Genomic DNA, 21,344 nt, shown 5'->3' with positions numbered 1-21,344 from the left:
TGCCAACAGCAGAAACTATGGTCTTAGTGCTGAGAGGCCTAAATAGCTTGTAATGTTTAATAGAACATCGAAATAGAGGAAAATGATTTACGTTTCGGTATAGCAGCGGTATATTTTTAAACTGAGAAAGTATATTTTCTGGTATTTTTTGAGGGTCGGGCGGTATATTTTTGAACAAATCTGCGGTCACACTCGTGTCCTCAATTAAATTCCAAAATTTCACTGTTTCTGTTTATAAAAAAGGCGCATATTTGCTTAGGATTACAATTCACAATACACACAAAGTGTTAGTATCGTTGTAAAACATGTCAACACCCGCACGCAGACGTCTTATGAGAGATTTTAAAAGGTAAGAAAACGCATCGAAAAAAATGAAAAAAAAACGCAAAGTACACACACTTTGAGAGGCCTCGTCGTCGTCGTCTTCGTTCGTCGCTCGTCCCCCTACCCAAATCGTGTTTCGTGGTATGAAATGGAGAAACCTGGGGGCTGCTCTGCTGCCTGCCTGCTGCCCCAATACATGTGAACGCAGACCAGACCCCCCATTATGTCTGTATGGCGTGGAAAAGTTTGCGCAGCCAAAATATACACACACATACATATATGTGCATACATACGTACGCCTTTGACACTTGACTTTGATGTGCTTTGGCGCTGCTGCAGAAGAAGAGGAAGAGCGCGAAAAACAAATGCAAGAGGAAAATACAGAATGAATATGTGAAAATTGTAACAACGAAAATTCGTCTTCCGTTTTCGCCAATTGCGTCGCAGACAAAAATCATTAACAATAGGAACGAGCCATGAATGTGTGCCCCAGAGAGAGAGAGAGAGAGCGGAAAAGCAGATCCGAAAATGTTGGGAATTGAGTCAGAGGAGAGAGCAGAAAGCAGCAGCAGCTGCCCAAAAGTCATTCGCATCCTGGTAGCTGCTCTCCCGCTCCGGCCACCACTCTCGCGTAACCTTGTTGACTCACGCGACAGAGATAGAGACTCGAGTGTGTTCCCAAATGGAATTTCATGTGATTTCGTCAGTTCATTCTGTTTTTGTCAATTAGATTTCACCCCAGAGATTGCACTTTGTATCGTCATGGCCCTGTCATAATGTCAAGGCTGCACTGGAGCGAAAAGTGGGTGGCACGTGACCCTCCTCCATTAACTAATTTATCTTTTGATACTCATCCATCCATCCCTAGTGTAGTCCCTACTCCCTAGTTCTTGTTTAATCGATGATTTCATTCGCTGGGCAGAGCAGCATTTATCATTTTGGTATTGATTTAAGCCGATTGAAGGGCGCGGTTGGATGGTTGGTTTTAGTTGTTGTTGTTGCGGTTTCGGTACGGTTCAGACCACCCGCTTGTTGCAGACCGCGCCAGCATTGACCTACATTCCTAGCAGATCCCCGAACAGATAACGTGAAAATTGGCAGTTGCCATATCGCAAATTGGATTCCTTTTTGGTTTGACTTTTAGTCTGTGTTCTGTTCACATAATACAAACAAATGAAAGTTACTTAAACAACCATTTCGCGGTTAGATGATGACCCCTGTAGTTGCATCTGAGCTTTTCATATCTTTATATTGATTACATCATACACTGCTCTAAGTTACCATATCTCATACAAAAGAAAATCCAAACGGCACTTAAAATGGTACCAAAATCGTGTGTTTATGCATATTTATAAATAAATGTATACAGATATTTACAAGACATAAAAGCGTTCTCTTAGTCACAAAGGAAAATGATTAATAAACAGTTTATGACTAAGAGATGGCAGTGCTGTTGTGTGGATTAGTAAACAAACAAACAAAAATATAGATACAAAAGTATTCATATTCCTAATATTCAAACCAATTTGTAATCTCTTTTACAGACTTCAGGAAGACCCACCAACGGGTGTTTCGGGTGCGCCAACAGATAATAATATTATGATATGGAATGCTGTGATTTTTGGTCCACACGATACACCATTCGAGGATGGAACCTTTAAGTTAACCATAGAATTTACGGAAGAATATCCAAATAAACCGCCAACAGTTCGATTCGTTTCGAAAGTATTTCACCCAAACGTGTATGCAGATGGTGGCATATGCTTGGACATATTGCAGAATCGGTGGAGTCCCACATACGACGTGTCGGCCATACTAACATCTATACAGGTGAGGTCTTCTTCAATTCAACCGTGACATACTGAATGACTTTGTGTATGTTAATTGATTTTTTGTGTGTTCTGGTAGTCATTGCTGAGCGATCCCAATCCCAACTCACCGGCCAACTCCACTGCCGCCCAGCTGTATAAAGAGAATCGTCGCGAGTATGAGAAGCGTGTGAAAGCCTGCGTGGAGCAGAGTTTCATCGATTAGCCATGCGCCCACACCAGGAACAGGAACAGCAACAACAACAAAATCAGGAGCTACAGCCAGGGCAGCAGCAGAAAGGAACCCAGCTTCAGATTGAGAAATCAGCAAACTACAGCAAACAAAATATACAATAACATACACACGTTTAAATTAAATAACAGCATGCATATTTATAACAAAAACAATGCTATAAAATTGTAACAGTGTCACAGAAACACACACATTTACTATCCCTCACAAAGTCATTCACGAAAGTTCGATCCTAGTTAGATTTGTTTGGCCCGTTTCTTCGTTTCATCCCAAAACCAGAGACACACTCCCAGAAAGAAATGCGAAATACTTCCCCCAAAAGTCAGCAGCAGCAGCATCGTCAGCGGCCGCTGCAGCTGAAAATCTCTCTCGTAAGCTAACAGCGATTCAAAAGTTATATTAGTAGCATAGATATCAGCGGCGGAAAATGATTAATAATTATAATAAAACACATATTATAAAAACTGTCAAATAATTGCAAAAACAAATATAGTTTCATTTTAGATGTGTGCAAAGCAACTCTACTAAGAACATCTAACTAAACCCACACTAAAACTCAATCCGAAGCTAAACCAAAAATAATTAAAAAGCATAACGAAACAAAGATAAAACCAGATATATGTATGTTATATGTGTATCTGTAGTAGTTGTATCGTAGCAAGCAACAGGACAGCAAAAGTTGAAAGTTAATTGATTAGCGCAACTTTCAAGCTGCCCAAGAACCCGAAATTTAAATTGTAATTGTAATTGAATGTTGAATATGGAATGTCAATGATAACTCTCCAACCATGCCCACTTCCACGCGCACAAACACACCAACACATACATACGTACACACTCGAACACATGCTACCTAGATTGAATCATAAGTTTATTGGCTATAAAATGTGAAATTTACTAGAAATTGAAATTAAATGTTAGTTATTAGCAATCAGAAAGCAACCCACTTGGGAAATGCTAACCAATCCTGTTGGAGGAAATGCTTGGAATGAGCTAAGAAAGTGCATGATCGAACGAGCGAGTATTGAGCATCCTATAGTAGTAGCATCCAGTGAGACCAATCCGAAATGTATTTTGTATATTCTTTTTTTGCTAACCCAGCACAGCACCATTTTCCTAGACTAACTATAAGATCTTGGTCCTCATCGGCCTGACCCGAACTTCGGGTTTGGTCTAGCGACCACGCAGAGACACACAAATTATCCCAAATGCAATGGAGACAAGAGTGTATCCTCTTTAGTGTATAGTTGGATGGAAACACCTCATAAACTGCCATTTGCCACGCTAAATAATCTCTAGGTTCAACTGTGTCTTGGCTGCGGCAATTCATTTAGTTAGTCTTAAGCGTTTACAATCGAGTTTTGATCTGGTTTTCTGTGTTGAATGCAAATTGCTGTTCCTTTTGCTATGAAACCAACCTCCCTCCACTTTTTGGCACTTTGTGTTGGACGCGAAACGAAACGATATGAGATGAAAGATAACAGAGATCCTGAATTGAATTGGAATATAAATGAAAAAGATGGCAACGAGAACGAGCACTCGTTGACGGTGATGATGCTCTGAGCATCATGTTAATATTATATATGTATGAATAATCTACCACATAGCAACCCATTGATTTATTATTTAAAACCTATTATGAAACACCTAATAATGCAGAAAAGATAGACAAAAAGAGTAACTTACGATAAAATATGAAAAAGCAACAGAATCCCAAAAGATTAAAATAAAATCACAGTAAAAACTAACAGACGATTGATGCAACAATTCAAATTATGTGGAATTTCAAAATACCTTATTGTAATTAATATTATTATTATTATTATTAATAAAGTATAAGATTTCAAATATCAATAAATGAGAATATGACAAAACTTATCCCCCAGACCGTTTCCAATTTCATTCGAAAACTTTTCTCTTCATTTTGTTAAAATTGTTTTTATTAATTTGTTAAAGTCTATTAAAGTTAATGACTTAAGCTTATGATTAAACAATTGCATAATTTATACGTATATGAAAGTCGAATTTCATTGGATTTATTTAATTTTTGCATACAGTTTTTAACTCTTTAACTTTTTCTATAATTTATTTTATTGCATACCGAATAAACATTTGACACAAGCGAATAAAAACTTTGAATACTAAAATGCATAAAACCTTCCACTTAAAGCAAAGTACAGATAAAAGACACAGGATAAAATGATGCACTAGATACCGAAACAAAGACAAGACGAAACGAAACGAAACGAAACGATAAAAGACGACGTTATTTACAGGGTTACTTAAGATACAAATAGAATACACAGCGAATGTGTAGAATGTGTAGGGAGGGGTGGGTAGTGCAGTAGAATACAATACAATATATATAAAATGGGAATATTTGTTGTGGTGTATACGTTGTATAAAAAATAGAATACTAGAGGGCATTTCTATGCGTATGTGGTTCTATACGATTGCTTGAGTGACTCCTCCATGGAATTGCACAGTGATTATACATAAGTTGGGGGAGGGTTACGTCAAAGTACGTCCAGGCTGGGTTTAGTTGTCCCCTTCCTAATTGCCGAGCACTGCATGGCTGTGAATGTTTTTAAAGTCCTGGGTCTGGGTGGTGCTCCGCAATACCTCCAGCCATCTATGAAGAGAGGGAAACCAAAGTTAGTTACTTCTTTAACTCATTGTTAGCTCCACTCACCTGTTATATGTATGCGCACTCTCTGCCCTGAAGAAGTACACATGGTTCTTGAAGGAGAGCTTGAACACAAACTCCTTCTGCACGGCATCCTGGTGACCGGGCGGCCCCACTGTATATCCCAGAAGCGGGAGACTGGCGAGGGCGAACTCATCCTGGTAGCTCTTATAGAAGTACAAGCAGAACGAGGTGAACACCACCCAGAGCTTCTGCCAGCCGGAGCTGTTCTTGAATTTACGCAGCAGATAGCCGGACAGCTGGTGCTCGGCCGCGATTAGATGATCGCCCAGTCCGACGGTGGCGCCACGATGCCAGCAGACGTGCAGAGCGGTATTGCTTCGGGACGGCTGGGTCTTGCTTTGCTGCTGCTGCTGGAGCTGCAGCTGCTGGGGGGTCAGTGGTCCGCCTCCATTGATGCTGCTGTTCAGGCTGCTGTTGTTCCCGTTCGTCAGTCCGAACAGATCGAGACCTTCCTCCGAGGAGCCTAAGAATAGAGAGCGATGCAGAGAGGATCCTAGATTAGTTATGGTTCCGTATAAAGTGGAGACTGGGGTTCTGGGTGCTTGCTTACAAGGCCTTGCAGCGTGCTTTTCTTGCCAGCCATAAACAGAGAAAGTGGAAAGTTTAACAAATACAAGAAGACTACAAAAAATACTTTTCTCGTCACGCTTCCCACTGAATCCCCTCGAGAGATACTCACTGCAGTTCTTGAGCGTCGTCAACTGGAGCTGCATGTTTGGCGGACGATTCTTGACGTCCGCCGCTGCCTTGGAGAGCTCGGCCAGCCAGAGGGTCTTCTCGGCGGTGGTGCCCGCACTCACCGTGATGGCGCACTGGCCCCCAAAGATAGAGAACGTGTTGTGCTCGGCGTTCTCGGTGAGCAGGGAACGCACCGGAACGTGGCCGAGTATGCGAAAGCTTTGATCCAGCGGCGACTTGGACCCGTACAGAAGGATGTCCGAGAACAGGAAGAACATGCGCTGTTGCAGGCCGCGCTTGGAGTGCTTCAGAAGGCAGCCCTGGCGGATGAGACGTCGATGGGGCTGCACCAGCTGCTCGAAGCTGATGTCGCGCTGCAGCTCGCACAGCTCCACGAAATTCGCCGAATCGGGAAGCTGGGCACGAATCTCCTTGGTGCTGCGTATGAGCAGATGGTAGACGGCCTGGCAGTCTGCATAATCGATATGCTCCTCGGCGTAGTAGTCGCAGAGCCGCTCCAGGAGCAGCTGGTAGTGCAGCAGGCGATTCAGGGGCTTCAGCAGCAACTCCCCGATGGGCAGATAGCAGACCTTCTGCTGCTCAAAGTCCTTGTACAACTGCTGGAAGCGATTGTCCGTCTCGTACATGTCGTTCAGGCAGTGCAGGATTTCCAGGTGGGTCTGCACGTACTCATCGTAGATGGGCAGCGCCGCCATGTGCTTCATCATCACGTCTCCGATTCGGTGGGAGTCGTGAGTGCCACGGCCCTCCCACAGCACCATGCGGTGTTCAATGTCCCGCAGAAAGAGATTGTGGTGCTGGGCCAGCGAGTCGAGCAGATCGAACAGCGGCTGCAGCTGCTCCACATCCTCGATGCTCAGCACCTGGCGGAACGTGGTGTTCAGCACATCCAGATCCTTCTTGTACGTACGCTCGGTCATCAGCAGCTCCTTGGCCAAGAAGTAGCTTGGCTCAGTGGGCCACTTCCTCTTCTTGACCTCCGCCTCGATGTCATGCTGAGTGCTCATCGGATGGCCATTGCCATTGTGGCCATTCTGGTGGGGTGCCGTTGCCGTGGCCACGCCGGTGGCCAGTTCCTGCCTCTTGGCATGTTGGATCTCGGCCTGAATCACGTCATAGGTGCCGGCCTCTGAGCGGGAGAGCGAAGAGGACTTGTCCGATCCCAAAGTGAGGTCGTAGCGGGTCGGAGGAGTGGTGATTTCTCCCCGCCTATCCAGCGACATGTTGCCATTGATTCCGTGATAGACATCTGAAAATCAATTAAAAGAGGAACATAAAAATAATGAAATCATAAACTTAAATAATCAAATCAAGCTTAAAACAAACTTGTAATAGGTAAATAAATATCTTAAGATGAAATATTTAACGTAAGAATAACTAAACTAAAATTAAAGTACCCTAAAATAGATCTCCCCTTCTCTTTCTTAAAATTAAATACTTTCCCGATCTTTTGTTTGATTAATGAAGTTTTATTTATTTAGTTTTTTGTTTCTATATAATTATAATTTCATGCTTGTTAAATCGATTGCTCGTGTACATGTCATTTTGTATTCATATTGTTTTAAGACCTTTTCCATCATTGGGTTGTGTTGCTCGAGTTAATATGGGAGATTCTTATTCTTCGGTTTAAAAGAATTCAATTGAACTGAAAATGTCTTTGAGTATTATTAGTTTTCTGTCTTGGGTTGTATTTTCTCAAACTTACTTTCTAAAATTCAGCTAAATGTTGTATGTGTGTGTGTTCTCGAGATAAATACAAAGTTTCAAAGGAAAATAAATACTCAATTTGCACTCGGAGGAAAAGGATAAAATTACATCTAGTAGATATTTCATTTGGCAACCGAACAATGCGGTTTATAAAAAGTGTCCTAACTAAATAATTGGTTTAAGAAATCAACAACCAATTTTCGTTTAAATATCATCATTCCCGACTGAGGGCTAAACACAAATGGATGTTTTTTTTTTGTTTTGTTTTGATTCGAATACTTTTGATCTGGATTAGTTTTTGTGAAATTATTGTACGTAGTACGATCTTCTCTGCAGCTCTCTTCTAGGGCCGGCTCCTGTTCCCACTAACAACGCTTAAATATCTCTTCCAACTACTATCATTTTAAACTTAAATATATCTTGATGGAGTTTCCCAATCGGTTTAAAACTTAACAGGGTCTGTTGCTTAATTCCTTTTGTTTCTCCCATTTTCAATAGTATCAATTTGGAATGGGGAGTGGGAGTGTTTTTGTTTGGCACATTTATATACTAGAAACTATGGCTAATAGCTAATACAACATTTCCTCGATTTTGTGATAATTGTAATTAATACTTCAATTGTTAATTGCTTCTATAAACATTTGGCGTGTAAATTAAAAACGTATATAGCACAAGAACTATATAAAATATATGGTTAAAAAAATTTGGAGGCATGAAGTAAATGCTTTCATTTCAAACAGTGATAATACTGAACATTTGACGGGGTATCTGAACTGATCAGCATTGATCTGGAGGATCTATCAAGAGGAACTCCCAAAGACATTAGCCTCCTTTCTTCTTTCGATTTCAGTTGAGTACTTCAAAGCATTTGGCTGATTTGTCGTATCTTTAACAGAGAGATTACTAGACTTATAGCTTAGGCATTTGTATATGTATATGGCAACTATCGTAGTTAAGAGGTTTGATTCCATATACAATACAATAGGTGTGTACATATATGGATTGACACTTTTCACTGGAACTCAGTTTGGTAGCTATACGAGTATAGTTGTGGTAAACCAATTCTGACTGAATCATTGGCAACTCGAATGAAGAATATATAGAGATAACTTTAATCTTAAATATCGTGTCTTCTCGATTTGTATTGTGTTTGTGTGTATTAGCTAAATAACAATTAAACATTTGTTGGTTTTATTCCATTATTCGATGATTAAACAGTGCATTAAAATTTGTTCAACTCGTTTAACGTTTACGCTCTCGATATATCTCATATACTCGTGTATATATGTATATTTGAATGTTAAATTGATCTATAACATTATCATATATATATATATATATCATAATATATATGTATTAGATACCGCTAATGGGCAACTCAATCTACCAACGATCTACCATCCAACCATCCATCTGCTTCCATCTTTCGATTCTTTCCATCCGACATCAACGATCGTCACATCATTTCGATTATTTAAGGTATTTTGTAAGTATGTTATTTGATTTGTATAATGTTTAATTTGATTAAAATGTCCTTTAATTTGGAATTTGATTTGATTTTCAAACGCTTCAATAATAATTTCATGGCTTATTCCTTTTTCATTGGGTTTCAGTTTCGCAGCTGGTTGGGGAGATTCTTGGGAGTTTTCTTTTCTTGGTTTGTCGTAAATCAGTCTCAATTACAAATAAGTTGGTTATACATATAAGTACTTGGATTGTGTGTAAAAGTCGTAGAGTTTATCTAAAAAATGTTGTTCCAAGGCAACGGAAGAAATCAAAATGCTGCACTCAAAAAGGGAGAGGGGGCATACCCAACATGCTATGCAGGTATCCTAGAGATCTCTTTTATCCCTTTATTATCCACTGATCCTCTACTGATCACTCAGGTTATCCGAGTCATGGAACTTGGGCGGAGGATCGACGCGTATGTCCAGGCCACAGGCATAGCGCTCGTACTCAATCGGTTCGCTTTCGTAGTCGGACAGAAAGTCGGGATATGGCAGCTGCTGTCGGGGCTGTTGTCCCTCCTGCTGCTGCTCCATGGCTGCTCCTCCTCTGGGGGCTCCCCTTCGTATGGTTCCCATGGATCCTGCCGATCCCGAGCCTGCTGCCACTGCACCAAAGCCACTGCAGCTGTCCTCACTGGAGTTGGCCAACTCATCAGAGAGACCTCCTCCTCGCGTCTCGTACTCGCTCTCCTCGGGATTGCAGTAGCTCCGTCCGTGGTAGGGCTGCGCTTGAGGCCCAGCTGCTGCAGCGGCCGCCGCACTCGAGGTGCTAGCTGCCATGGAATCCTCCCGCTTCAAGGTCCGCTTCTTGGTGCGTGCCGGCTTCACGGGCTGCCCCGTGGCGGGTGGCATCGGGTGATTCGCCGGAGCCGGACGATCCACCAGGGCCTGGTACATCGGCTTCGTAATGTGACCGAGTCGATCGTAGCGCGGGAAGCCCATCTCGTCCACGTTGTCGCTCATGTCGAGGCTCTCGAACTTTCCGCTGTACTGCGGGTAGTCATCGTACTCGTCCGTCTCCCCTCGCTCCAGCTCCTCGTCGAACTCCAGATACTGATCGTCGCGCTGGTACTGGGAAGAGTACTCGGAGCTGCCAGAGTCCATCTCGGGCACATACCCCTCCGAGCACTCGGAGCTCTCGGCCTGCTCCAGCAGGGCAGCGGCCGTCATGTTGGCTCTGATCCTCTTGGCCGGCAGCTGTCGCTTCTTGCGATAGCCGCGACTTCGCAGCTTCGGGTCCTGTCCGCGGACATCCAGCGAGCTGTCCGTGTCGTTGCCACTGGGAGGACTCTTCATGGAGGTGGCCACAGCTGCGGCTGTCAGCTGAGCGCTGGCTCCCTTCCTGGGTGGCTTCTGCACCAGCTGATTCGGGGGCGACTCCGAGCTGAGGCTGCTCGAGTAGTAGGGGGAGCAGCGGATCAGCTTGTCCGCCCGCTGGGGCATGTGGGGAGAGTAAGGGTCGGTGCTCTCGCTGTTCAGGGTGTTGGTGGTCGTCGTGGTGTTGGTGGCCGACGAGGTGGAGTGCGCGTCGCGCTCCTCGTCGATCCGCATGGGCTGCTCCTGCGAGGACTGCTGCGACTTGCTCAGCATGTGTTCATGGAAGGAGCTCGACTGCCGAAGCTGCTTGCTGCTGGTCTTGAAGTCCCTTATCTGGGTTTTGGACAGCGTCTTGTCATCGTAGCTGTGATGCTTGGCCAGCGGCTTGGGTGGCGGCGCTCCCACATCCCCGGGCAGATCGCTGGGCTCCACAATCGGCGGCACAGTGGGCACCGGCGGTGGAGCTGCCTTAACCACCACAGGAGGCACCTTCTTCGCCGCCTCCTCCTCTGCCTCGGCGGCGGCGGCTGCCTGCTCTGCCAATCCAGGCTGCTTCATCTTATTGAGGAGTGCCTGCATTATGGGTCGTGTCACTGCTGGCTTTGGCTTTGTGGGTGGCTGTGGTGCACGCGGCTTGGGGCGCACCTGCTGCTGCGACTGTTGTGTCTGGATCTGTGTGGTGTTCAGTGCTGCTGCCGCTGCCGCTGCCGCAGCAGTCGTAGTCTGAGCTGCCGCTCCATGCAGTGGAACAAATTCCTGGCTCTGATATCGCTCCGTTAGCTTCTCCGTGTGCGCATACAAACGCTCCACGAAAGGCGACTCCGACTCTGAGCAAATCTCCTGACTTTGGTAGAGTTTCGACATCATTTCCAGGGAGCGTCGCTTGCGGGCCGCCGCACTGGTCTCGGGCTGTCCACTGGCGGTCAGTGGGGAGTTATCAGTGTGCTCCTGACTGGAGCGACCCTGATTGCCATTGCTGCCACTGCGACGGTGCACTTGAGGCAGGGAGCAGCGCTTCTCCTCGCTGGGTGAACCCAGCGAACCCTTGGCACCCACCCGCTGCTGCTGTTGCTTGAGAGGCGCTGCCACAAGCGTGCGGCTGCTAGAGGTGGACCATTCGCTGATTGTTTGGGCCATCTCGGTGAGCGTCAGGGTGGTGTCATCGCTGCGTGTGGCCGATGTGGGTTCGCTCATCTTGTCCGTCTCCGAGTTGGAGAGCATGTCGTAGCGCAGGCCGTCGGAGGAGCCATTGTCCCCGCTGAACTTGTGCGAGAAGCTGCCGCCGCTCTGCTCGTTCAGGCTCTCCGCCGACTTGTTGATGGAGCTCATGCTGGACTTGGTCTGGTTGGATTTCTCGCTCTTGGCGCACGACTGCGTGGACACGGCCGACAAGCTGTCGGAGCCCGATAGATTGGCATACTGCCGCACCGTGTTCGTGCCCGTGGACCACTCCGAGATGCTCAGCCCTATGGAGGTGTCCTCGGAGTGGGAGCTGTGGGTGCACTTCTTGTGCTGCAGTCCCATGCGCACGGTGCCATCCAGGTCCGTGCCAATGGAGCTGGTCTCCTCCTCGGAGTGGCTCGAGTGGCTGCACTTCTTGCAGCTCCCGCCGCTGCTTAGCCTCTTCTCGTAGTTCCGCCGCACCGTCGTCTGGTCGTCCAGGTAGGTGGTGCTCGCCGACAGAATGTCATCAATGGAGGTGTCCGAATTGTTTGAGCCTCGCGAAAGTTTCCGCAAAAGGGGATCGGGCGAGAGTTGCACCTTGATGGTGCCCGGCATAAAGACGTCGTCGTTGGAGAAGAGCTCGTCCTCGGACAGGGGACTCCTTGGAGCTGGCGAGCGTGTGGGCTGAGCCACAATCACCTCGGGGCTGGAGTTCTTGCGGGGTCCCGCCCTGGCAGTGGGCTGGGTGGACGAGGTGCTGCAGCTGACGTTGAGCGAAGACGACAGACAGGAGGCAGCACTCAGGGTGGAGCTGAGACAGCTGACTGTGTCCGGCTGGATCTGCTCGCTGCCAAAGTCCTTGTCCTCGAAGGCAGAGGACATGAGGTAGGCAGTGTCCTCGTAGGGCAGCACTTTGGCTACATCGGGCGCTCCATGTCCATGTTCCTCTTCGAGCAGCACCACCTGGTCGGCGCTCTGGGCCTCGCTGGCGTAGTACGTCTCAATGTTCTCCACGATGATGGGAGCTCCGACAGTGCTGGAGGGCGGCGAGGGCCAGTCCACCGAGTCCTGGCTCTGTTGGAAGGACATGCTGGCCTTCCAGCAGAACGACTTGGGCACGGGTTTGTCCAGATCCGGCATGGCATAGAGGCTATCGGGTGGCTTCACGGGCACATGATCGAAGGGTATCTCGGGCAGGGGCCAGTCCTCCGAGTCCTGGCTACCCGCATTCGACAGACACATCAGCGTGTGCCGCTCCCCGTCGTCCCCATCCTCGTGCTGCTCATCCACGTGCGTCACCGAGAAGCGTCCCGTGACGAGGGTCGGCGACTTTGGATCGTTTATGCTCCCCAAACTGGACAGACGATCCCCAGTGGCCGAGTCGCAAGGTATCTCCGGCATTTCGGCGGAGGTCCGACGATCGGCATCGGAGATGTAGGCCAGATTGGTGTTGCTCCGCGAGTCGGAGCTGAGACTGGGCTGGTGGTCGGTGGAGCCCACCGACTCGTCCCGCATGCTCACCGAATGCGTGGACGCCTTGCTCACATCATCCTCCATGCTGGACTTCTCCGAGGCGGTGCTTCGCTCCGAAATGCGCGACAGAGTACGGCCCAGGGTGAAGCCTGTGCTGTAGCCAATAATGTCCGTGGGGTTGACACCGATCCCGCCCAGATTGCTGGTCATCGCGGGATAGCCGAATGTTGTGGGAAAGTCATTGAGGTCGTCCTGGTAGCTAGTGTCACTCTCATCCCGCTTTTGCTCGTCGGGCGACACCTCTTTCACGTCGCTGTCCGAGGAGTCACGCAGGGGATGCTGTGCATCGTAGCGCTCGTATCCCCCGTCCGTCTCCACGTGATGCCAGGGATCGTCGGTGCTGGAGCTGTTCGAGCTCTCGATCGGGAATGGCTTCCAGGTGCTCTGCTGTTCCTTCGCGGCCAGATCACCCCGCCTCTGGGCGGCTCCCAGCGAGCCGGAGCTGCTCTCCGTCTCGAAGGAGCCTCGCGACTCAACGCTGAGGGAACCCTTCGAGTCGAAGCTCGACTTTGACTCCTGGGAGCTGCGATCACTGCCCGATTTTCCCGGCTCCGCCTGCGTCACCGACAACTTCTTTCCGGCATTCGCACGGGCCGGCTTCTCGATCCGCGGCGGCTTTCGCGATCCCCCGGAACTCGATTCACTGTCCTCTGTGGTGCGCTGCAGGATCTTGGCTATGCGTTCCTCAATGGGATCCAGGTAGGACTCGGTGCTGTTGCCCAGATCGATGGGGCTTTGCTTCTCCAGCGTTGGAGTCGTTGGCTTCTTGCCTGGAGTCAGTACTTTGGGTGGCGGCTCATTGGTGGGCGTCTGCTCATTGGATCCACCGGCGGGATCCTCCTGAACATCCTGGCCGGCGGCCACATCCAGCTGAAGCATTCGTTGCTTGAGCTCGTGGCACTTTTTTGCTTCCTCGTTGCCAAAATCCTGTGAAATGCCCAGCGGCCGGGCTATGGAGCAGCTGACACTTGACTCCTCCTCCACGGAGCTCTTCTCCTTGCCCACCGACAGGCTCCAGTCCTGCTGCCGCTGCGGGCTGGTGTCCTTCTCCCCACTGGTCCACGAATCGGAGCTCTTCGATCTGTCGCTCTGCTTCTCCAGGCTGTACTTCTTCTTGCCATCCGAGGAGGTGTACTTCTCGAAGGTTTCCAGCACGGACTTTTCGATCATGGGACTGGCATTTGGGGGCGTCACTAGTATGTTCAGGTCCGACGTGGGTGTGGCACAGTTCGAGTACTCCAGAGGGTTGGCATCCTCCAGAGTGGCCTGCGTCTCGAGAATATTCCGATCGGGCTCCAGAGTACGCGGCTCATTCTCAGAGGTGTCCGATCCAATGAACTCGTCGCACTCCACGGTTATCCAGGAGCCGGTCTCATCGCTGCGACTGCGGTCGAGGCTCAGGCGATTTGTGTCCTGCCTCCCGACCTTCAAGTGTCGTCGCTCCGAGGAGTTGTCATCCTCCTCGATGGAGGGCTCCTCGCACTCGATGGTGGGCACGCGATGCGGGTAGCCTTCTCTACCGGGCACCGGCGACTTGCTGGCTGGGGAGTGACTGTCATCGGCCGATACGAACGAGTCCAGGCTCTCGGCCGTGGAGGCCTTGCGGCTGTGTGTGCACTCGCTGTCGCGGGCATCCTCGGAGGGCAGCGAACGTTTCAGGATCTCCAGCGAGCGACGCTCCGAGATCACGGCCTGCATGTCAATATCCTCCTGGACATTGTACTGGTGGGCGAACATGCGGCGGTCGCCGATGGCGCTGCGAGTCACAGGAGCGGGCTTCTCCTCGCTCTTCTTGGATGCCGCTTCGGCGGCAGCTGCTCCCGTCTGTTGCCGCTTGTCGTCCAGGCTGCGCGCCTTGATGTCCGTGCCGAGGTAGTGGTGCTCGGCGGGTCGCTCCAGGCTGTTGGACTTCCCATCGATCTTCTTGTGGACGACGCTGCCCTCAATCTTCTGCTTCATCTCCTGCGCCTTGGCTATCTTCTTGGGCGACTTGATGAGCATATCTTCGGGAACATCCGACTTCTCCGAGTCCTCGAAGGACTTGTTGCGATCCTCAAAGCTGCGATTGGCCTTGTCCAGTTTGTCGGGGCTGCGTCCCTCGTCGAAGCTACGACTGAACTTCACCAGCGATGTGTCCAGCTTTCGTGGTGCCTTGGCAATCAGCACGTGGTCCTCGGCTTTCGACTTAAACTCCGTCTCGATGATAATCTTGTCGCCTTCCGTCTTCACCAGAATCTTGTCCTCTGGCGCGGGGAATGCGGGCAGCGTGTCCTTGACGGGACTCAGCATGGTAATGGTCTGCTTCATGGCCGATTCGTAGAGCTTCTGCTGTCGCTCCTTGCGTTTGGCAATGTCCGCTTCCGTCTCCTCCTGCGACTTGCTCTTATCCTTGCTCAAGCGGCGCATATCAATGGAGCGTGGTCTCTCCTTGGGACTGGACTTCTTGCTGCCACCGCGCCCATCCCTGGCCTTAATATCGTCCGCACTGGTGCGCCTGGACTCGGGACGACTGCGCGACATGGGCTTTCCTTTGTAGGGCTCCGAGGTCTTGAGCTTGCCCTTGCCCGTGCTCTCGATGCTGCTGGCTCGGGACACTCCAGGAGAGGTCTTGCGCGAGCTGTTGGCAGAGCTGTAGGGCGACCAGTCGGTGAAGCGATACTTGGGAATGTTCAGAATGAGATGGTCCCCGCTCTTGAGACGCGTCTTGGACTTCTTCTTGTCCTTGATCTTGACACCCTGCAGGGCTATCTTCTCGATGTACTTCAGCTGGTTCAGCAGCTGCACCTCCTCGCTGTCGATGGTCACGGCACTGAGGAGCGAGTCCTTGCCATTGGCATTGTTGTAGCTGCTCTGCGTGGGAATGGAACCAGCGCAGGAGTGCACACTGTCCGCGTTGTCGTCGTCCTGTGCGGCCGTTTGATTGGCACGCTCCAGGGATTTTTCCTCCAGTATCTCGGCCTCCTCCTCGAAGCCCACAGTGTCGTCCTTCGAGGAGAAGGCATTCATGGGTGGCAGACGATGCAGCGAGATGACTGGCGTGTCCAGGCTCTTGGCGCGACGTTCTGCCGTCGGCGACTGCACCTGTGTGGCCTTCTGGCGCTGCAGCGACACCGATCCCTCGGACAGATTGAGTCGCGCATGGGCAAAGAGGATGGGGGCATGGCCCTTGGACCGCAGCACAATCGAAGAGTCGATGATCTCTTCGATCAGCTTCACCTTGGACTTGGTCGCCTGCGATCCGCTGGCCGTCTGCTTCTTCAGCGTGTAGTCAATGTCGGACCCGGTGATCTTCTCCTCGTGGCACGTCTCGTAGATGTCGTCGTTGCTGCGGAAGAACTCCGCGTGCTCCAATATGGGCGAGGGAATGTTCTCGTTCCGCTGGTAGTCATTGGTGCACTCGTCCATGCGTCCCCGCATCGGCACGTGGGGCTCGTCCTCCGAGGAGGGTATCGAAATGGAACGCTCCGAGATGCGCCTCAGCTCTGTGGCATTGGCGTACTGTGGATCCAGCTTCTGGGTGTGATAGCGACTCTCCAGATCGGCCAGGCGACGGCACTGCGGCGGTGAACCCTCGATCTCCGTGGAGCTCATGGTCTGGCCCCTGCCCCAGGCGGCCGAGATGAGTCGACTCTGTTCGATGCGCAGAATCGATTCGATCTCCTTGCGCGACTGCGGAGGCGAGAACTCCAGCCGGTCGGGTATGGCCTCGGCCGAACCAAAGACATCATCAGAGTCGAGACTCTCGTCGTCGGACGAGAACGAGGTGATGCGGGTCTTGCCATGCTTCTTGGACTTGACACCCGACTTGGTCTTTGGGATGACGCGCGGCTTGTTGGCCTTGCGTGCATTCGCCTGCAGCTCCTTGCGCAGGCTCTGGATGAGCTCCATCTGCTTCTGCTCGAGCTTCTGCTGCTGCTGCATGCTCTCGGTCCGCGAACTGGTGGCCGAGTCGCTCTCGATCTGACTCAGCTTCTTGTTGAGCTTCTCCAGCGTGGAGGCATCCATCTGTTTGGTAATGTCCCGCTTAGGTGAGGACAGCTGTATGGTCGGTATGGTCTTGTCGATCTCCAACGTGATGGGATCCACCTTGGACAGATCAATGTTCTGCGTGAACAGGAACTCCTTGGTCTCTGCCGGCAACAGGCTGTCCAGGATGTCCGGCAAGAAGTCTGCTCCCATTACGGGCAGCACTGCTGAACTGGCCTTTGGTGACTTCGGGGATTTCGGAGACTTGGGCGACTTGGGAGACTTTGGCGACTTGGGGGACTTGGGCTTCGTGTGCTTCTTCTCGCTGGGCGAGGGTGCGGTACCGTTCATGATGTGCCGCTTGTGCAGGACATAGGGTATGTCCTCCTTGAGCACCTTGGTGAAGCGTCGCTCGTAGTCGCGGAAGAAGCTCTTCGGCAGCTCAAACCCAGTCTTTGGCAGCTCTTGCTGGGTGGGTGTGCCGCCTCCATCGTAGCATTTGGGTATCTCAAAGTTTCCATGCGCCTTGCACAGCGGCGGGGCACTGGGTATCTGCTTGTAGATGTAATCCTCGTCGCTGGAGTTGGAGTCGGCCGGCGTTAGGTCGATGGACTTCTGGTGCATGAGGACATGGCGACGAGAGTTGCTACCGAGTCGCGCACGATTGGCCAGCGAGTTGGGGTCGCTCTTGGTGCGCTCTACGGTAGCGTGGCTGTAGTTGAGCGGCACCATTATGGGATTGTACTCCTCGAAGTGCGTCTTGGCCATCAGCTCCTCCTTGCGCGTGATCTTCTGGTGGGCCATGATCCGTGCCTGCTGCTTCTCAAACTCTGATATTAGCTCGGGCGTTAGCGGATATTCGGGGCTCTGCTTGGACTCTTTGTCCTTGGGCTGGCCCTCCCACTGCTTGGTGTACTTCTGGATGCACTCGATACGATCCTGGTCGAAGCTGAAGATGTTCTCGCTGTCGGAGCGCCGTCGGAAGGCGGAGATCTTGCACGACTGCGAGTTGCTCTTGCGGAAGGGCGCCGACTGCTCGAGCGATTCACCCGTCTGGATGTCCTTCTCCTTGCAGCGCATGCCCGAGGCAGGTGTGGACACAGATTCGGGAGACTTGGCACCAAATGACTTGGCATTCCGCTCAATTTCCACATTCTGGAGGCTAATCGAATGCACCTTCGAGGTCTTGTGGGTCTTGTTGCTGGGGAAAGTCGAGTACGTGTCCCGGCTGTCGTAGAACGAGCTGTTGGCCGTCGAGCTGTGGGTGTCCGAGAGCAGGCAGTCGTGACTCTTGACCTTCGGCCGGGAGTAGAGACCCTCGGGAGCCTCAGCCACACCACCGACAGCGACACTGCCAGTCTCCACAGCGTCATAGTAGTCGCTCTTGGAGTCCTGCGAGGACTGGGCAAACTTGTCGTAGAGATCCTTCTTGTTGAACTGCTTCACCTTCTTGCAGGTGGTCGTGGGCATCTCGTAGTTGCGCCCAAAGCAGTCACCGACCAAAGACTCCTTCGAGTCCTGGCTGGAGGCCACCGAGGTCTTGCTCTTGGTGGTCTCCCGCGACTTCTTGCTGTCCGTGTGGTAGAGGCTGTCGCGTGACTTCTTGCTGGAGTCGGAGCTGCGCGAGATCTTCGTCTCGAACATCTCGCTCTGGCTCTCCTGACTGGAGGTGCGTGTCAGAGCCTCCTGGATCTTCTTGTAGAAGTTCCCGTCCGACTTCACGGAGAGCTTCTCTCGCGGCAGATAGCGCGGATCTTCAGCGTCCCAGATCTCGTTCATTATGTCCGCAGCGGACTTGGACTTTACGTCGATCGCCGATCGGTACTTGGGCTGCTCCGAGACGGACTCGTCGTCGCTGGGTATGTAGTTGCCAGAGTCCAGGGAGCAGGAGCGCATGTGGTCCTCGGTGCGACCGCGACCGCTGAAGAAGTCAATGTCGTACTTCTCCAGCAGCTCGTAGCTGTCCTGCGAGATGTCGTCCTGGGAGCCCGAGTAGTCCAGGTGCTGGCCATGGCCGTGCCGCTTGTCCTGGGCGTTGTAGGTGCTGCCCGGATAGCTCGAGGAGTAGACCTTGCTCTGCGGCAGCGGGGAGAAGTCCTGGTGGGCATCGATCGAATGGTTCTTGGGGATGTACAGTGAGTGCCGCGAGTCGTCGTATCGCGTGACTGGCGAATCGATGCGGTTCGAGGAGAGAAACTCTTTGTCGAGAACCGTCATGGGCTTGGGATGCTCGTGGTCGTAGTATGTGCTGCTGTAGCGCTCAAATAGATCCTTGCACGAGCTGCTCTTCAGCCAGGACTCACGCTCCACCTGATCGTAGATATTCTCGCCATCGCCATCCTCCTCGTCCTCATCCTCCTCCTCGTCGTCCATGTAGTGAGCGGCCGCCTCCTCGGGCTTCACAAACTGTGCCGTCGAATAGAGATTGCCCGAAGACAGCTGATACTCGAGCTTCTCCGAAGAGGAGGACTGGCGTGCCGGCGGCGGCAGATTGCCCACCGAATGATGGGTGATGTAGTGACTGTCGTACGAGTCCACCGAATCCACGCCCGAGAGCTCCGAGTTGCGGGGCAGCGAGTGCGTGTGCCTCGAGCTCTGCGAGTCCATCGAGGGCGTCAGGTAGTTCTCCGACTGCGCGAGCTTCGCCCTCTCGCTCTGGGCCCCGTAGCGTTTGGTGCCGAAGCCGGTGCCAAAGTAGGAGGAAGAGGACGACTCCGAGGGATGATTGAGATCGTTGTGGTACTGGTTGTAGTTCATGCTGTTGTAGTTGCGCTCCTGGAGCACTGCCGCCGCATAGGCAGACGTACTGGGCTGCTGCAGGAGTGGCGGTCCACCCATCTGCTTGGCCCTGGCATACTGGATGATGGACTGATCGATGAACTCATCGCTAAAGTGCTTCTCGCGAGTCTTGGACTTGGCCTTGCGATTCACTGTCGCGTAGATGTCGTTGCGCTCGTTCAGATTGAGGTGCTCGCTGTTGGAGATCTTGTGCTCCTGGGCATGCGGCAGGGTGCTGTGGAAGTCCGGGTACTTGTAGTGGCCCATGTCGTTGATGTCGGTGTAGATGATGTTGTCGGTCTCCGTTTCGGTTGAGTTGGCATTGGCGTTGGCGTTGTTCAGCATGCACTGCTTAGACATCGAATAATTGGTACTGCTATAATGGACTGGGGTGACAGTTTGCGACTGGGACTCCTGTGACCGAAGCGGCTGACGATGGGCACTGGCCAAGGCCGATGCCGAGACCGAGGCCGATGTTCCCGATGCCAAGGCCGATGCTGCCGCCGCTGATACTCCCGTTATAGTCTCCCGATTGATGGTAGATGCTGTCAAGTCCGAATCCGCTTCCTCCTCGACTAATTCCTCCTCCTCCTCCTCCCCCATAGGCTCCTCCTCCGCCTCCTCCTCCGTGTCCGCAGGCCCCAGGAATTCCTCCTCCTCCTCCTCCTCCTCCAATTCCATGGAGCTGCTGAGATCCACCGAATGACCCCCCGCCAATGTGCTGTGCGGCATAGTGTTGCTGCTGTTGTTGTTGATGCTGATGCTGGGATTGGCATTGGGATTGGCATTGTGCGTGCTGTGGGTGCTGATGCTGATGAGCTGCGGCGACGCAGGGACAAACGCCTGGGATCCCACTGAGACTCGACGAGGGGTGCTGCTGCTGTACAAGTGGGACAAGTGGCTCAGACCTGCATAGGCGCGCAGAGACAGAGCATTAGCAATCAATCAATCACGATCAAATGTGGGACTGGGACAAACGAAAGCCAAACCGAAATCATATCGAACACAAGCTATCCCAAGGAATCACAAATCAAAACACTGAAAACAAAACTGGGTTAACGGATTCACACTTCACATTCCCTTGGAATTGAAGAGAAATAATACACGTAATAAAATTGAAGCTAAAAATAACTTGGGCTTAACACATACAGAATTTAATTGAGGTTGGAATTTTATGTCTGCATGAATGGCCATCAACAATTGTGAAATAGAATGCTACGTCCAAAGAGTTGGAGTAAATGAGTGCATGCCTTTAGGCTCGGGTGCACAACATTTAAACGAAGAGGTTAGGATTGAATTGACGCTGTATTATAAACTGTTTTGATTGTGTGCCTCCCACTCACTCTCTTCTTATTGATGGCATTCTATTCGACTTATGTTGGTAGTGTAACCACGCAGATCTCTAGTTGGAAGCCCCCTTTGAAAGGAAAACATCATGCAAGGTCTGTAACTAAAGACTAGGAAGTACCAGTGGGTACCCTTCCACTTTGTTGTGGGATTTAAATTATACAACTATAACTAAATTAAATCTAAGAATTTCTTAAATCATAAATATCATTTAAATAGCTAAACTAAAT

General features: G+C 50.7%; 2 protein-coding genes across 6 annotated transcripts in view; one reads left to right on the top strand and one right to left on the bottom strand.

Moving 5' to 3' along the window:
* The first annotated feature begins 185 nt into the window (after positions 1–185).
* On the top strand, positions 186–4,239 carry LOC117586506 (ubiquitin-conjugating enzyme E2-17 kDa). Its single transcript, XM_034276633.1, has 3 exons — positions 186–349; positions 1,869–2,154; positions 2,233–4,239. The coding sequence occupies exons 1-3, from the start codon at positions 306–308 to the stop codon at positions 2,356–2,358; spliced, it is 456 nt and encodes a 151-aa protein (XP_034132524.1). The 5' UTR covers positions 186–305; the 3' UTR covers positions 2,359–4,239.
* Positions 4,240–4,452: 213 nt separating this feature from the next.
* Positions 4,453–21,344, bottom strand: part of LOC117586505 (FERM, ARHGEF and pleckstrin domain-containing protein 2) — a 36,596-nt gene continuing 19,704 nt past the window's right edge. For 2 of the 5 annotated variants that reach the window (XM_034276628.1, XM_034276629.1), the window contains one exon: positions 8,029–20,675. In XM_034276628.1, coding sequence (XP_034132519.1) covers positions 9,373–20,675 — 11,303 coding nt within the window. In that variant the 3' untranslated portion in view covers positions 8,029–9,372. Of the gene's footprint in view, positions 5,018–5,077; positions 5,559–5,774; positions 7,044–8,028; positions 20,676–21,344 lie in introns of those variants that run through there. The other 3 variants (XM_034276630.1, XM_034276632.1, XM_034276631.1) reach the window with 3 other exon arrangements.

This window comes from Drosophila guanche, unplaced genomic scaffold (genome assembly GCF_900245975.1).
Source record: "Drosophila guanche unplaced genomic scaffold, DGUA_6, whole genome shotgun sequence".
Classification (NCBI taxonomy): Eukaryota; Metazoa; Arthropoda; class Insecta; order Diptera; family Drosophilidae; genus Drosophila; species Drosophila guanche.
The sequence above is the reverse complement of the archived record's forward strand: the minus strand, read 5'-3'. Positions and strand labels throughout refer to the sequence as shown.

Bases quoted from the DNA above. Each gene is read 5' to 3' on its own strand.
- LOC117586506 (XM_034276633.1), top strand. From the start codon at position 306: ATGTCAACACCCGCACGCAGACGTCTTATGAGAGATTTTAAAAG. The intron at 350-1,868 runs GTAAGAAAACGC...TCTCTTTTACAG, and splicing joins CTTATGAGAGATTTTAAAAG to ACTTCAGGAAGACCCACCAA. The intron at 2,155-2,232 runs GTGAGGTCTTCT...GTGTTCTGGTAG, and splicing joins CCATACTAACATCTATACAG to TCATTGCTGAGCGATCCCAA.